Here is a 16,269-nt window from a genome sequence, read left to right as displayed (position 1 = left end):
AGTGTGGGCTCTCTCTGCTAAGTCATACATATTATGCCGACCAAGATCTTCCCATTTCTTTATATATGTATGTATGTATGTATCTATCTATGTATTATGTAGAAAATGGTTAAGAAAAGAAAACCTTTGGTAACAAAGGGAACATATTCTCTTCTTCTTCTTCTTCATATACTTTTTTTCTTTTTAATTGTTCCAATTCCATTAACTCTCTCTCTCTCTGCTTTCCCAAGATTTATATCCATCGTTCATAAAAGCACAATGATCTCTAGTACTAAAGAGTCAAATACCATGTCGTCATATTCTAATACTCAATAATGATGATACAACTTACACAGCAATATAACAAATAAAGCAATAAAGAGGAATTTATTTGTTGGTTTCCATGAAAAGAAGCAGCCATATTTGAATCTATTGTATAATGGCTTGAGTCAGACCATTTGAGAATTGTTGGATCTTCCATTTCGATTACCTCTTGGTCTTGATTTTCGTACTAGTAATTCCGGCAAGAATCGAACCTATCTTTGAAATGATGAAACCTTGTAGTGTCTCTCACTATTATCTCCCTTTCTAACAAGCTTGAAGATGAACTTTATTGCTGTATGGCAATCATTGCACACTCTGAGATTCTCCATGATTCTCAGTGTGGTTTGATCCAGAGTGCTAATTAACCGTAAGCGATAGCTAGTTTTTCGCTGTGGTGCCTTAGAATTTGCTCCTTAACCTCTTCTTCGAGGTCGTGTAGTACAGACGCAGCGTCAAAAACATAACTCATTTTCTTGATCTCGTCCCAAATCTTCTTCATGGTTATGTAGATGAGTCCCGTCTTCGACTCCAAAGATATGGACTTTGTGCTTCACTTCAATCCAGCTAAACCCTTGTACCTTCTTCACTCTCCCATCTTTCATGGATTTTCTGATCTTAGCTGATTCTCCCCATTTTCCACAAGCTGAGTAGCCAAGGCTGAGTACGCTACGCTGTTCCCTGGCTCGATAAGAAGCAATCTCTCTGCTGCAACTTTTCCAAACTCTACATTCTTGTGAACCCTATAAGCAGAGAGCAGTGAACCCCATGTCACTACATCAGGCATAATCAGCATCTTTTCGATGAACTCATGTGCTTCCTGCAATAAACCAGCATGCCCAAACATGTTCACCATACAGGCGTAGTGGCTAAGAGTAGGTTCAATATTATCCATGTTCTTCATCCTATCGGCCTTGATTGACCAAACCTGCATGAGTACAAGCAGAGAAGACACCAACATATGTTATGTGATCTGGTCTTAGTCTTTTCATTACCATTCTTTCAAAGAGCTAAAGTGTTTCTTCTGCGTTACCGTGCTGTCCCAACGCGATAATCATCATGGATGTCCAAGATATTGTATCCCTTTCTGTTGAGAGTTGATCCTTTGAGGATGCATGCAAGATAAAAGGAAGACAAGAAGCATCAATTGGTGATAGAAGAATCAGAAGAAGAACTGAAGAAGAAGAAGATCGTGTCTTTGGAAAGAAAGAAGAAGAAGAAAGTCAACCAAAGAAAAGAAGAGTCAAAGGAATGAGTATGGGCTTAATGACCTTTTTGTGTAATAGAGTAAATGGGCCTGCGAATCTGTCCAGCCCATGCGAACAACAAGTGGAAATGTGTGTAAGAAACCAAGTGATGATGAAGTCTAAGATAGTTGGTAAAGTAAGTAGTTAGAGTCTAATCAAGTGTAGTGTGGCTTGTGTAAGAGAGTCTAAGTCCTAGAGTTAAGGTGTTATAATAGTAAGAAGAAGAGAGTAGTAGTTGGCGACAATGCTATATATCCATTAGAAAAGAAGAATGCAAGAAGTAAGAGAAAATCATGTATGAAAAAGAAGATTTATGAGAATGAGAAATGAAGAAAACAAAAACTCAAAGAGAGAAAACAAACCTGAGTGATTCACAACACTTTTGCAGCGTATTAAAATAATATTACCCGCCTTTGCATACATTGTTATCAGCGCATTGCTGCAGAAACCGAATAAACTTCCCCTGACTTTACAGCATACCCATGGATTCCAATGATGCTAAGCTTGAAGCTACACTTAACATTGCTGCAAGTGTGTACATGTTTGGTATCTGCCCTTCTGCAACCATTGATCTGAAAAGGTTCATAGCTTCGCCATACAAACCGTGTTGCTCGTATCCAACAATAATGGCGGTCCATACGACTACATCCCGATCTTTCAACAAATCAAATATAGTTTTAGCTTGGTTCATATCTCCAAGCTTGATATACCCATCAAGTAAAGCTGTAAACCTTCGGTCTTAAGATCAGTGGTTCCTCTTTGTTCAATGAGTCTTCGGGCAGTCTCGACCCCTCCACACCTAGAATACATCAATATTAAGGTGTTTAACACAATTCCAGAGATATCAAATCCTCTCGTAATGATATGCAAATGAATCTGCTTCCCGACACTAAGCTTTTCGAGATTGGCGCAAGCAGATAACACACTCGCCCAAGTGAATCTATCTGGCGACAACAGAGAATCCATCAGCATCTTGGAAAACATATTTAGAGCTCTGAGATCATACCCGTACTGATTATAACCAGAAATCATAGAATTGCAAGTGATGATATCTCGCTCCGCCATTTGCTCAAATTAAACCATAGCAAGATCGATCCGACCAACCTGCATGTGTAACGCAATCATAGCATTCGAGCTTGAGATGTCTCTAACCACCATTAATCAAAAACAAAATTTTCCATCATCAGATCACTACATTTTGCGTACATACTAAGAAGTGAGTTTGAAACCTACGTTGCCGCGAAGGCCAAGCTTAATGATGAAAGAATAAATCTTTTTACCTGTATCCAAACAGCGAGTTGCAGCAACCGAGGCAAGAACAGTTGTCAGCATGAACTGTGTCGGCTCAATCCCTTCCCTCACTATTTCCCATAGTTCTTATAGCCTTTTGATACTGACCAATGTTCTTAGACCCAACATTTATCGTGGTCCAAGAAACCAAATCCCTTTGAGGCAGCTGATCAAAGAACTCACATGTGGAATCCATGTCTCCTCGTTTCGCATTGGCCGAGAGAACCGTGTTCCATGAGAAAACCGTTCTTAGAGGCATTTTTGTTGAGAGTTGATCCTTTGAGCAACCCTACAAAAGGAGAAGAAGACAAGAAGCATAAATTGGTAATCAAGAATCAGAAGAAGAACTGAAGAAGAAGAAGATCGTGTCTTTGGAAAGAAAGAAGAAGAAGAAAGTCAACCAAAGGAAAGAAGAGTCAAAGGAAGGAGTATGGGCTTAATAACCCTTTTGTGTAAAAGAGTAAATGGGCCTGCGAATCTGTCCAGCCCAAGCGAACAACAAGTGGAAATGTGTGTGAGTAACCAAGTGATGATTAAGTCTAAAAGAGTTGGTAAAGTTAGTAGTTAGAGTTTAATGAAATGCAGTGTGGCTTGTGTAAGAGAGTCTAAGTCTTAGAGTTAAGGTGTTAGAACAGTAAGGAAAAGAAAGTAGTAGTTGGCGACAACTCTATATGTATGAGAGAAGAAGAATGTAAGGTTGTAAGAAAGATGGATGAAGAGAAATAAATGAAAAAGAGAGTTAAGAAAAACAACTTCTAAAAGAGAGAGAGAGAGAGAGCAAAACAAACCTGTCAAAAGAGAGTATTACAACAATTTTGTATTTGCGTGCGTGAAGAGCGTAACCAGTCTTTGAGCAGACGTTCATTAGATTATTCATCAGGTAAACGCTGAACACAAGACCCGCAACAATGGACCAATTACGCTGTGAAACGACCATTGGAGTTGATAGATTTTTGCAGGAGATTGGTGCAGAGTTCCAACAGAGTATGTGACAATGTGGAACAAGAGCATCCATTGGGAACTGTAGGCTAACAGAGATAAACGTACAAATTCAAAAGGTGTGTTCTTTAAAGCAAGTTTGCAATTTCAGTGAAAAATCTCTAAAGATGACAAATTTGCGGGATAAAGGAAAAAGGAGAGCGTTGAAATGTTGACTTTCAGGTAAAAGTGAACGGTTTTTTTTCCGTGTGTTTTAAGGTTTTGTCGTCATAAAAATAAAAGAGGCTAAAAACTAAGGAATGTAGTTTACAAATGTTCAAAAAAAGGAAGATATAGTTTTAATAAAGAGCAAGCAAGAACATATGAAATTCAAAGAAACATAAATACAGCTCGGAAATTTTCAAACATATGCTTCCTTAAACAAACTATATCTTCCTTATGTTTCTTTGAAACATATTAATCATATGAGCTGTGAGATCAATCGGAAACAGCTAAACAATGCAGACACCAATATGATGAATACGGTATTGTCGCTACAACACCAGACCATTCGATCGTCCCACAAATCTTTTCTCCAACCATATCCAACGTGACCAAGAACATACTAACATTAACACTCTTTGTTTCATTAATTTGGTCAAGATTATCGAGGGGTTTAAAAACCGCTAGCTTTCCCTCGTATTCCCCCATAGCCTGCACACGTAAGAGAGACAGTTGCTTCCCATCACGACTAACCAGTCTTCTCCAAACGTTGAGCTTTGTGTCAAACCACAATAATCCAATCGATAGGAACCAATCGATACTCATTAGCTGTTTTCTCATTAATCGGACGGAGAGCTAGCCATTGGTAGGTTGTATCGTACTCTTCGCAGAAATATAAATAAAGGAAACTCTTGTGGAGGAGGGATCGCAATCGGTGGAGCTCAGGCGAGCGGACAAGAGACCTTAGGGTTTTAGAGACGCAAGAGATGTTTAGGTAATGGTTTCTTGGGACACGGGCTAAGCAGCTTAAAACGATTTCCTCAGGCAATGAAGAAATCGATGACGGCTCATGATGTTTATTATCTTGTTGCTCGTCGGCGTTGGAGGCGCTAGGTGTAGACATTGTATCGTGGAGAAGAAGAAACCAAAGCGAATGACCGTAATTAACCTAGTACCACTGTCTTATATAGCAGCAGCATGTTTTAGGGAAATTTAATGAATAATTAATTCCCTTAACTTTGACCTAGTTCATAATAAAATATATACTAAGATTACTTCGTATATTTTTAAACTGTCAACTTTTATAATTTATACGTGACGAGAAATTATCTTCCGTCTATACAAATTTTAAAAAACTTAAACGCCAGAAAATGTATTAAACAGAGCTTCTTTAGGTTAGAAAGGAAATCATTTTTGATGTTTAATTTGGTGCAAGTAAATTTGTTTTTGTTTCCCTACAATATCATTTTGATGTTTAATTTGGCAAAGACGATCTTCAATATAATAACACCAATACTACATGGATTAATTAGTTTGGCTCCAAGCTTTGGCTTATAAAAAACCAGCGGTTCGTTCTTCAGGTGCATGCATAATGAGAGAGAGAGCAAGAACATAAGAAATTCAAAGAAACATAGAAATACACATTGGAGTATGCCCATAAGTATGGCTACGAGAAACTTGAACATATATACAGTATGAGCGTACGTGTCCATTACAGACCAATTAGACTTGAGAGATTTTCGCAAGGGATTGGTGCAAAGTTCCAACAGAATATACAAAGAAGATGAAACCGGAGCATCCATTGGAAACTGTAGACTAGAAAGAAAAAGATAAACGTAATCTTCAAAAAGTATATATGTACACCTCATCTCCTTCTTCTGCATTTGAAATCCGAGATACCGAAAGGTTATCTTTATGTGTGATGCTAAAGATGTTATACCAGGTCTGTTAAGCTTTAAAAGTGTGGCCGCCCACCCTATATCAACAAGACATCTTCAGGTTTGCCATGGATTTTTTTTTTTTGGTCAACTTTTGCCATGGATTTCAAAGGATTCAAAATAGAACTTTAGCGAAGATAATGTAACAAAATAATCGCTGATCAAGTTGCTTATCATTCATATATTTTCAACCTTTTGATTCATGGTTTAGTTACGGACAACAAACTTGGTAATTGCTTCAGAGTTCTGATCCACCATTTGGTAAAATATAATTTCCCTATAATAAAGTTTTGAAATTGTTTCATATAGGATCATAATTTAGAAAATTCTGAATTTAACAAGTAAACATTATTCTCCTTTGATTATAATTCCTTTTTTTCTGATCGAACTCGTGAGAGAGGAAATACTACATCTAAGAAAACATATTCATCGTGCTATATATGCAAATGAAAAGCAAACAAAGATGCAATTCATGGTGCATTGGTGATGCTAACTGTTCAGCGAATGGGACATATATATATATATATATATATTATGATTCACAAAGTTTAAAAACATATCATAACATCATCACACTGTATTATTATTACATCATAAATCTAATTAGGATTTAATCATAAACACCTAGACAACGACAAATGCTGTAGTCACGAGGGACACATCCAACTGTATCAGACCACTCGACCTTTCCATGAATCGCTAATACACTCCTCTCCAACACGACCATCGTACACCAAATCTTCTTTTTAGTTGTATCACTAATATTGCTACAATCTTCCCACAGAAACGCAAGTTGTCCATTGCAATCCACCATTCCAACCGGTATGTCAATTGACTCATCAAGCTTCAAACCTTGAACCACTCTCCATACCTTCTCCTTAGAGTCATACCACATTAACCCAAAATTCGAGTAATAAGCATAGATCACATTGGCTATCACACACACCCCACCTCTCCTCCATGTATCTTCATTTGCCATCTCAAAAGTCTCACATGTACCATCTTTTGCATTGTAGATTATGTGACACCCTTCTCTGTAAGTCATACCATAAACCTTCCCATCCGCAGCCACAGCTTCAGCCACAATTGCTCCATGTTCCATAAATCTTTCTCTGTATTGGATTCCTCCTTGAGAGCTTAATGGCCCAACTTCCCAAGTTTGAGTCTTTGGTTCAAAAACTTCAACCTGAATCTGGTCTTTGGGACACCCTCCCATTACGTATATTTTCCCATCCAAAACTGCCACGCCAGGTAACATGCGGGCCACCCTCATACTAGGACACATGCACAACTCGCTGGACAAGGAGTCGAACTCCAATAGCTCCGGGGAAGAATGATACATGGATCCACCAATGAAATAGATCTTGGAACCTATAGAGACGGAGGAAAAATACAGCGTCCGTTGAGAAAGAAACGGGATTGAGCTCTCATCACCTGTTTTCATCACGTTTAGGTTAAAAGTGAACCAATGAAACTCCTCGGGAATGGTTTCAGTCTTAAACCATACATTCAAGAGAGGGTAATCTTTTGTGCCCATCAAAGACCGCATCTTTGCAAGCTCAGGTGAAAGCACAAGGGACCGGAAGCTTATGGAAACACGAGCGAGGATTGGGTCGTAGCGTTTAGGGACACGGGCTAAGCAGTTCAAAAGGACATCCTTTGGTAATGACGACAACATCAAAGAAGATTGGTCGGCGGATAAGGCTGTGGTGGAAGACAAGTATGGATTAGGGTTTCCATAGTGTAAGTTTACAACACGTCGTATGAGTTGACATTGGAGGAGATAAAAACTATGTAAAACATTAAAAATTCTTTTTAGTAACGACAACAACCACGACGCTCGATGATTACTTTCTTGCGGTGGGTTGTCGGCGTTGGTGGCGGCTGGGGTAGACATATCAGATTTTTGTTTTTTAGGAGGAGAAAAGATAAAAAAAAAAAAATGTAAGAACCCTAATTAACACAAGTGTTATTTATAACCGTTGGTTACATAAATCTAAGTATGATTACAGCAAAATCTCAATCCATTATGGACTCTAAATAAGCCCATTAATATTTTAAGAGTTTTTTTTTTTAAATCATCATTAACCACTCGAATTAAGGACAAACATCAACATCGACAAAAAGGGAAATTTAACGAACTCGCCTATTTAAAGCCTAAATCTGATTCTGATGGCGGATTCAGTCGCCAACGAGCCACCGGGAAAAATCATTCCACCGCCGTCATGGTTTTCCTCGCCCCGACAGAAATCGTCTGAATGATCATTCATTCCCTTATCAAGGTTGTACATCTTTGATTCCCGATCTGGAAAGTTACGACAAGGACTAGTATGAAACTGCATCGATCTTCCAATACCGTCGGGTTCATCGGCAATAAGATACATACCTTGCAGCTTAAGGGTTGTTAGGCTTGTAAAATGTAACTGTATAAAATTTCCGAGAAGCTTCTTGATGCTTTTTCCACTTTCTTAATGAAGAGGAAGCAAGCGTTTAGCTTATATATTTGATTTGCTCGTTTTTTGGAGCTTCCCCATATTTTTTACGTGACTTAGTCTGTTTTCTTGGTTTTTCGTTCTAATGAATCTCAATTGACCCAAAAAAAAAAAAAAAATTAGACTTGAGAGTACATCTACTATATTGTAGCACAATAATGGTAATTAATTCTCTAAAATTTCTCTGCCAAGCCAAAGCCAATTAAAATAGAATAACCCTAAAATTTCAAGACGATGCCTACGGCCTACCATTTCCAACGCCGGTTCCAACACCGAGAGCGACCGTCCTTGTTTCCCTCGTTACCACACGACCTCGTTTTGAACGTCTTAGTCCGAGTTCACTGTCTCCCAATTCTCTCTTACGTCTCCAAGAACTTCCCATCTCTCGCGCGTTCCACTGCGTTTCACGAGACTGTTCCACGCCTCGGCAAAGAATCCTTTTACGTCTGCTTTAGAGAATATGACGAATTGATGATTATGTTCCTTACACAACCTAATAACCTATCATTGCATTGGTTCACTCTCACTGAGAAGTTTGGTCACGATCCCATTCCCTTCTCAGCCTGAGCGGTACTCTTCTGCTCTCATGGTTGCTCCCAAGATCCGGTTATTGCACTCATGCATCTTGGGTAATACTTGCAAGACACATCCCATCCTTAAGTGAACCAATGATTGAGAACCCCATGTATTATGGACGGTTCTTGAGAAGGTGAAGAACAAACTAATGGTGGAGAGGCTGAGTTTTGGAATTACATGATGCAACAAATTTATAATGGATCTTTTAGGGATGGTCAAAAGTCATTTGATATTTTGTTTACGCTTCTGTGTATATTCGTGAACAGGCAAAATTTTAGTAAAATTGTACAAAGGGATCCTGTTTTTAAATTAATAATATAATTCAGAAAAAAATATATAACTAAACATTTTTATCGTTGTATTCTTACTCGAGTATGCGTCTGCCAGAAGTAACCGATCTTCCATAACTCTACAATTACTTTGTCAATAATTTTGCCAAAAATCATCCATTATTTTTTCAAGAAATCTGTCAAATTACTCCAAATTAGGAAATATCTGTAACGAGAAAGTTGACAAATTAATATGGTTTTTTCTTCTTTTTTTTTCTTTTTTAGAAGGCTTTGTTTGATTTTAGAAATCAATTTAGTGTATGAAAAATATGGGTTCTGCTGGTGGTGTACTCCACACCTTTGGTTTAGTCCGGTACGAACCGAGATCGGCCCAATTGATCTCGATTTACGATGGTTCATATTTGAAGGACATTCGATCCATTAACTGATTTACAATGTCGGTTATATATCCGGACTTTGCGGAATATTTCCTAATCTTATTTGAAAAAAGAAAATATTTCTAAAATATAATTCTCTGAGAAAAAAGAAAATTATTCTTATCTACTCTGAAAAATAAGGAAATTTGTATTATCAAGTCAAGAAAGAAAAGGAAAATCGACCGGTTTCAACCTCTATATTTATAGAGCTCTTTGTTCATTCAAGGAAAGATTCACGATTTTGATAACAGAACTACAAATGGATTGATCCATTGATCCCTTCTCAAGAGTACGTAGACAGCTCATCTTGAATTCAGCTATAACATTAATAAAAACTCTTTGTGTGATAATCAGTATCAACAGGTTCAATAGTTTAACTTACCTACTGTTAGTTATCACATACTGTGTAAATATCAAAGGTTACTAGATGTTAAGCTAATGTAAGTTACTGTATCAGTTTCTTTGTTTCGTTAAATCAAACTTGCTCTCATTCTTCTTAGACGTAATGACCTTGTTTAAATTGGCTAGAAATTATAGTCTACTTGTTTTATTTTTTTGGTTGGAAAGTTAATTTACTGCTTCAAACAAAAGTGCTATTTTACAAAAGAATAAGAAAAAATAAAAGGAAAAGAAGAAAGAGCAAAAGAAACAGAGCGCCTGATAAAGTTAAAGTACAGAGGACAATTTCAGAAAAACAGAGCTTTTTGGATTGCTCTCAGAACTCAGCTAATGGTGAGTGAATGCAAAGCAGAGCTGTCACAACGGTTGGAGGCGTGGCTGATCCAAGTAACGGAGGATCGTTTTGTTTATGTGACGTGCGAGCTGATTTATTTGACGTTGAGGCTTGCCGTGGATCCAATCATTCCTCTCTCTCTCCAAGCAAACTAAACTGTCGATTAGAAAGTTTAACGATGAATTGCAGAGGATCCATTGAGAAAGCGGCAATGGTTGAGAGTGTATCTGTCCAGTCCAGTGTTAGGCAATGTGCAAGTAGTGAACCGCTAACTTCAGACCAGAGGGTACACGTTTCCACTATAAGGTGTTTTGTTACAATTTGTTACCAAACATTGATTCATTCTAGTTCGTCTTTGGAATTTACAAAAGCTGAAATAGTAAAACCATAAACAATTTCATTTGGCATCTAGATTCACCTTCGAGCATACTTAAGAACACAACTTGCATTATTTTCTCGTACAACTCCAACAGATTCACCTTTCACACAGTTAGCTTTTAAATCTTTCCAGCTTCATATGACAAGAACCATCCGCTTCAACTCTGTTCCTCCTGTAAACACAATCTTTATTGTGTCCCTCCCTCCCTAAACCCTCTCTCTTTATGAATTTCCAAAAATATTTCCATTGTTCATAATATCCGTCTCCTTTAAACACCATGATCTCTCGTACTAAAAGTTCAAATGCCATGTCCTCATATTCCAATGCTCAATAATGATGGTTTTCCCCAAAAGAAGCCATATATGAATCTATGAGAATTAGGCCAATTGAGAATTATTAGTTCTTCCATTTCAATTACGACTTGATTTTCTCACCAATAATCCCGGCAAGAACAAAATCCATCTTTAAAATGGTGAAACCTTGTAGTGTCCCTCACTATTATCTCCCTTCCAACAAGCTTGGAGATGAACTTTATGGCTGTATGGCAATCATTGCACACTCTGAGATTCTTCATGATCCTCAATGTGGTTTTATCCGGAGTGCTAATTAACCCAAAAGCGATTGCTAGTTTCTCGCTGTGGTGCCTTAGAATCTGCTCCTTAACCTCTTCTTCGAGGTCGTGTAGTACAGACGCAGTGTCTGGAACATAACCCATTTTCTTAATCTCGTCCCAAATCTTCTTCATGGTTACGTAGATTTCGTCTTTCTGTAAATGAGTCCCATCCTCGACTCCAAAGACATGGACTTTGTGCTTCACTTCAATCCAGCTAATACCTTGTTCCTTCTTCACTCTCCCATCTTTCATGGATTTTCTGACCTTAGCTGCTTCTCCCCATTTCCCACAAGCTGAGTATAGGTTAGCCAAGGCTGAGTACGCTCCGCTGTTCTCTGGCTCGATAAGAAGCAATTTCTCTGCTGCAATTTTTCCAAGCTCGACGTTCTTGTGAACCCTGCAAGCAGAGAGCAGTGAACCCCATGTCACTACATCTGGCTCAATCGGCATATTTTCGGTGAACTCATGTGCTTCTTGCAATAAACCAGCACGTCCAAACAGGTCCACCATACAAGCGTAGTGGCTAAGAGTAGGTTCAATCTTATCCACGTTCTTCATCCTGTCGAAGTATTGACGGCCTTGATTGACCAAACCCGCATGAGTACAAGCAGAGAAAACACCAACATATGTTATGTGATCAGGTCTTAGTTTTTCCATCAGCATACTCTCAAACAGCTCAAGTGCTTCTTCTGCGTGACCGTGCTGTCCCAACGCCATAATCATGGACGTCCAAGATATTGTATCCCTTTCGCAGCGTATTAAATCAAATGCCCGCTTTGCCGATGTAATATTACCCGCCTTTGCATACATTGTTATCAATGCATTGCTGACAGAAACTGAATAAATTTCCCCTGACTTTACAGCACTCCCATGGATTTGCTTGCCATGACCTAATGATGCTAAGTTTGAAGCTACACTTAACATTGCTGCAAGTGTGTAACTGTTTGGTCTCTGCCCTTCTGCAACCATTGATCTGAAAAGGTCCATAGCTTCCCCATATAAACCGTGTTGCTCGTATCCAACAATCATGGCGGTCCATACAACTACATCACGATCTTTCAATGAACCAAATAAATTTTTAGCTTGGTTCATATCTCCAAGCTTAATATACCCATCAAGTAAAGCTGTGAAACCTTCAATCTTGAGATTAGTGGTTCCTCTCTGTTGAATGAGTCTCCGGGCAGTCTCGACCCCTCCACACCTGGAATACATCGATATCAGGGTGTTTAACACAATTCCAGAGATATCAAATCCTGTTGTAATGATATGCGAATGAATCTGTTTCCCAACACTAAGCTTCTCGAGATTAGCGCAAGCAGATAACACACTCGCCCAAGTGAATCTATCTGGTGATAACAGAGACTCCATCAGCATCTTAGAAAACATATCTAGAGCTCTGAGATCATACCCGCACTGATTATAGCCTGAAACCATAGAATTCCAAGTGATGATATCTCGCTCAGCCATTTGCTCGAATTGTGCCATAGCAAGATCGATCCGACCAACCTGCATGTGTAACGCAATCATAGCATTCGAGCTTGAGATGTCTCTAACCACCATTGTATCAAAAACAACTTTTGCCATCATCGGATCACCACATTTTGCGTACATACTAAGAAGGGAGTTTGACACGGAAACGTTACTGCGAAGGCCAAGCTTAACGATGAAAGAATGAACCTTTTTACCTGTATCCAAACAGCGAGTTGCAGCAACCGAGGCAAGCACATTTGTAAGCGTGAACTGTGTCGGCTCAATCCCTTCGCTCATCATTTCCCGCATAGTTCTTATAGCCTTTTGATACTGACCAATGTTCTTAAACCCAACAATCATCGTGGTCCAAGAAACTGAATCCTTTTGAGGCAGCTGATCAAAGAACTCACATGTGGAATTCATGTCTCCTCGTTTTGCATAGGCCGAGAGAACCGTGTTCCATGAGAAAGTCGTTCTTAGAGGCATTTCGTCGAACAACTTACGTGCATGAAAAGCGTAACCAGTCTTTGAGTAGACGTTCATTAGATTATTCATCAGGTAAACGCTTAACATAAGACCCGATTTGATAACACGACAATGAACCAATTGCGCTGTAAAACGACCATTGGAGTTAAGAGATTTTTGCAAGAGATTGGTGCAGAGTTCCAACAGAGTATGTGACGAATGTGGAATAGGAGCATCCATTGGGAGCTGTAGGCTAAAAGATGTGTTCTTTATAGCTTCCAATTTCAAATGATGTGTTCTTTAAAGCAAACTGCCATTAAAGCCGAATCGGACCCGACTAATCGCCCGACGTATTGATAGAACCGGTTGACCCGTAAATTTTACTTATTGGCTCTTATAAATTATATTGACAGCTCCTAACTGGGCTTGTTATAGAGGCCCACATAAGAATTGATAGAACGAGCAAAATACCGTATTTATAATGAGATCTCAGATTCTTCTTTCACATTTGTTGTCGATGTGGGACAATATACTGCTTTTATAATTTTTTATTTTTATAATTGACAAAGAGGGAAATTTTAACGAACTCACCTATTTAAAGCCTAAATCCATATAAAAGGGAACTTCACTTACTAAAAAAAAGCCTAATTTCATTCTCCTAATTCGATTCTAATGGCGGATTCAGTCGCGGCCTCTGACGCCAACGAGCCACCGCGAAAAATCATTCCACCGCCGCTACGTTCGCCGTCATGGTTTTCCTCGCTGCCGATAGAAATCGTCTGGAAAATCTTAGCCCACGTACCGAAACGCTATTACCCAACACTCTCTTGCGTCTCCAAGAACTTTCGTTATCTTGTAAATTCGCCGGAGATTCACAGGATTCGGTCTCTACTCGGCAAAGATTCTATCTTTATCTGCTTTATCGACGAAACAAATCGAGCACAGACCCGTAACTGGTTTACTCTCCGCAGGGTTGAGAATCATCCAACAGAGAATCAGCTCGTCGTCTCCGTCGATCTCGTGTTTCCTTATGATTACGAGCCCAACCCTTCCATAATCGCAGCTGGTCCAGAGATCTTCTTTATCTGCGGATCATTCATTCCCTCATCGAGGTTGTACATCTTTGATTCCCGATCTGGAAAGTTACGACAAGGACCTAGTTTGAAACTGCATCGATCTTCCAATACCGTCGGATTCATCGGCAATAAGATATATGCGATCGGAGGATACATAGACGGTGTGATTCAAGTGGAATCTTTTGACTTAAAGATGCGAACTTGGGAACAAGCACCGGTCCCTGAGGAACAAGGATCGTGGTTTTGGGCTGCCTCTGTTTCAATAGACAGGAAGGTTTGTGTGTTGGATGTTCTTAAAGGCATCGCTGTTTGCTACGATACTAGAGATGGTTCTTGTGAGAGTTTTGAGTTGCCTAAGGATAAATGGTGGGATACAGGAGTGTGTGTGAAAGACAATGTGCTCTACGTTTATTACGCTAGATTTGGGTTGATGTGGTACGACACTAAGCTGATGCTATGGAGAGTGGTTTATGGTTTGAATGATCTCAAGAAGGTTCGATCTGTTGCAATGGCGGAATACTATGGAAAGATGGCGTTTTTATGGGAAGAATCTAGAGATATTAGGAGTGAAACCAAGGAGATTTGGTGTAGAATGATTGCTTTGAATAGGAGTGAAGTAGGGATTCATGGGACTGCAGAAGCGTCTAAACTTATGGGGAGTGTCCCTCGTGGCTATAAATTTCATGAGCATTGTCTATCTCTCTCAGATTAAAGAGCATAAATTTATTGAGGCTAATCAATGATGTTTGCTTTTGGTGATGTTTAATACTTTTTGAGTCATCAATACAATTTGTTTACAAGGGAAAGTTCTGCCTTTGATTCTTGAACCCTCGATTTATTCACTATATATATATATATATATATATATATATATATATATATATATATATATATATATATATATTGGTAGATTCCCTCACTCAGTGATTTTTGCAAAGACTTGAATTGGATTATGGTCTGTTTTTTTTCTTCTGTGTCTTTCCATAAGGGTTGCTGTATTTTCTCTTTAATTCCTCTGTCTCGATTGGATATTTTGTTTGTGATTCAATTCAATCTACCGTTGTTCTGTTCATAAAGATTTAATCTAACACTACAAGAAAACATCTTGTATTCCTACAAGAATTTTGACAAAATATTTGGTAGGAAATTTTTATGACCAATTTTCTATGCAATTTTGACGAAAAGTAAAAGTGATGGGAAATTGGTAGGAAATTTCCTACCAAATATTTTGTTAAAATTTCAAAAGATATTTCCTACCAATAACCTATCACGCGATCAAAATTTGAAAGGAAAGTGGTAGGGCCAATGGCTGGTAAATATTTCGTAGGAAATTTCCTACCAATTTTTGACAAAAAATTATGTGTAAGAATATCGTAGGAATTTGATAGGAAAATTTCAACTTTTGATTTGTCCCACATCGATGATCTGAGATAATTTACATGAGGAAGCTGCTCTATAAATAAGAGCTTCATCTTCCTTTTAATTACTTTGTTTTTTTTAATATATAATATCTTTATATATAGTATCTCTATATATAGTAATAATTGAATTAATAATTAATTCATCTTTTAGTTTAAATTTAATTTAATTTTTAATTTTAAAAAATAATTTTTTTTTTTACAAAATCTGGCAAATGGTAGGAAAATGGTAGGAATATTTGAAATTAGAAAGAATGAAACTGAAGGAAGATGGAAGTAATTTGGTAGGTACTTTCCTACGAATATCCTACCGCGAAAATTTTCCTACCAAAATTTTCGTAGAAAATTTCCTACGATTTTTCTACCTTTTAAAATTTCCGACGGCATAGAACCTACAAAAATATTTGGTAGGAAAAGCCGGTTTCCTACGATTTTCTGATAAAATATATGGTATGAATATGTAATGTTTTCTTGTAGTGTAAGGACCATTTCATTTTACTATGGCTCGGTTACCACCAACATATTCCTTGTTGGAATTAGAAAGATAAGCTGTATTCATGTTTGATGTTTAACACAGGATAATCAACACAACGAAATGTAGGCGTGAAGTTAATTCCTTATCAGCGCATGTATCTAAAAAGAGAAA

The 16,269-nt window shown here is 38.2% G+C and overlaps 3 protein-coding genes and 2 pseudogenes across 3 annotated transcripts; 1 reads left to right on the top strand and 4 right to left on the bottom strand.

Annotated features, from left to right (window-relative positions):
- Nucleotides 1-312: 312 nt before the first annotated feature.
- Nucleotides 313-1,961, bottom strand: LOC112088155 (annotated as a pseudogene).
- LOC18022306 lies at nucleotides 1,839-3,096 on the bottom strand (annotated as a pseudogene).
- Nucleotides 3,097-4,253: 1,157 nt separating this feature from the next.
- On the bottom strand, nucleotides 4,254-8,569 carry LOC18022304 (F-box/kelch-repeat protein At2g22030). The gene is made up of 3 exons (XM_024158462.1): nucleotides 8,437-8,569; nucleotides 6,318-7,399; nucleotides 4,254-4,586 (listed from the first exon to the last, which is right to left on the bottom strand). The coding sequence occupies exons 1-3, from the start codon at nucleotides 8,567-8,569 to the stop codon at nucleotides 4,254-4,256; spliced, it is 1,548 nt and encodes a 515-aa protein (XP_024014230.1).
- A 2,261-nt stretch (nucleotides 8,570-10,830) lies between these two features.
- On the bottom strand, nucleotides 10,831-13,525 carry LOC18022303 (pentatricopeptide repeat-containing protein At2g22070). The gene has a single exon (XM_006404592.2). It carries the CDS (start codon nucleotides 13,367-13,369, stop codon nucleotides 11,012-11,014), a length of 2,358 nt encoding a protein of 785 aa, XP_006404655.1. The 5' UTR covers nucleotides 13,370-13,525; the 3' UTR covers nucleotides 10,831-11,011.
- Nucleotides 13,526-13,801: 276 nt separating this feature from the next.
- LOC18022302 (F-box/kelch-repeat protein At2g44700) lies at nucleotides 13,802-14,917 on the top strand. The gene has a single exon (XM_024158461.1). The coding sequence runs from the start codon at nucleotides 13,802-13,804 to the stop codon at nucleotides 14,915-14,917; it is 1,116 nt and encodes a 371-aa protein (XP_024014229.1).
- Nucleotides 14,918-16,269: the final 1,352 nt, after the last annotated feature.

The sequence above is a fragment of the Eutrema salsugineum genome, unplaced genomic scaffold (assembly GCF_000478725.1).
Source record: "Eutrema salsugineum unplaced genomic scaffold, Eutsalg1_0 scaffold_15, whole genome shotgun sequence".
NCBI lineage: Eukaryota > Viridiplantae > Streptophyta > Magnoliopsida > Brassicales > Brassicaceae > Eutrema > Eutrema salsugineum.
This window is presented reverse-complemented; position numbering and strand designations above follow the sequence as displayed.

What these genes read in the sequence shown, in the direction of transcription:
- LOC18022303 (XM_006404592.2), bottom strand. Translation starts at nt 13,369, where the DNA reads ATGGATGCTCCTATTCCACATTCGTCACATACTCTGTTGGAACTCTGC.
- LOC18022302 (XM_024158461.1), top strand. Translation starts at nt 13,802, where the DNA reads ATGGCGGATTCAGTCGCGGCCTCTGACGCCAACGAGCCACCGCGAAAA.
- LOC18022304 (XM_024158462.1), bottom strand. Translation starts at nt 8,569, where the DNA reads ATGGGAAGTTCTTGGAGACGTAAGAGAGAATTGGGAGACAGTGAACTC. An exon ending in TGGAACCGGCGTTGGAAATG is followed by an intron (nt 7,400 to 8,436) that starts GTAGGCCGTAGG and finishes CTTCCACCACAG; the next exon opens with CCTTATCCGCCGACCAATCT. An exon ending in GCATTTGTCGTTGTCTAGGT is followed by an intron (nt 4,587 to 6,317) that starts GTTTATGATTAA and finishes ATGAGAAAACAG; the next exon opens with CTAATGAGTATCGATTGGTT.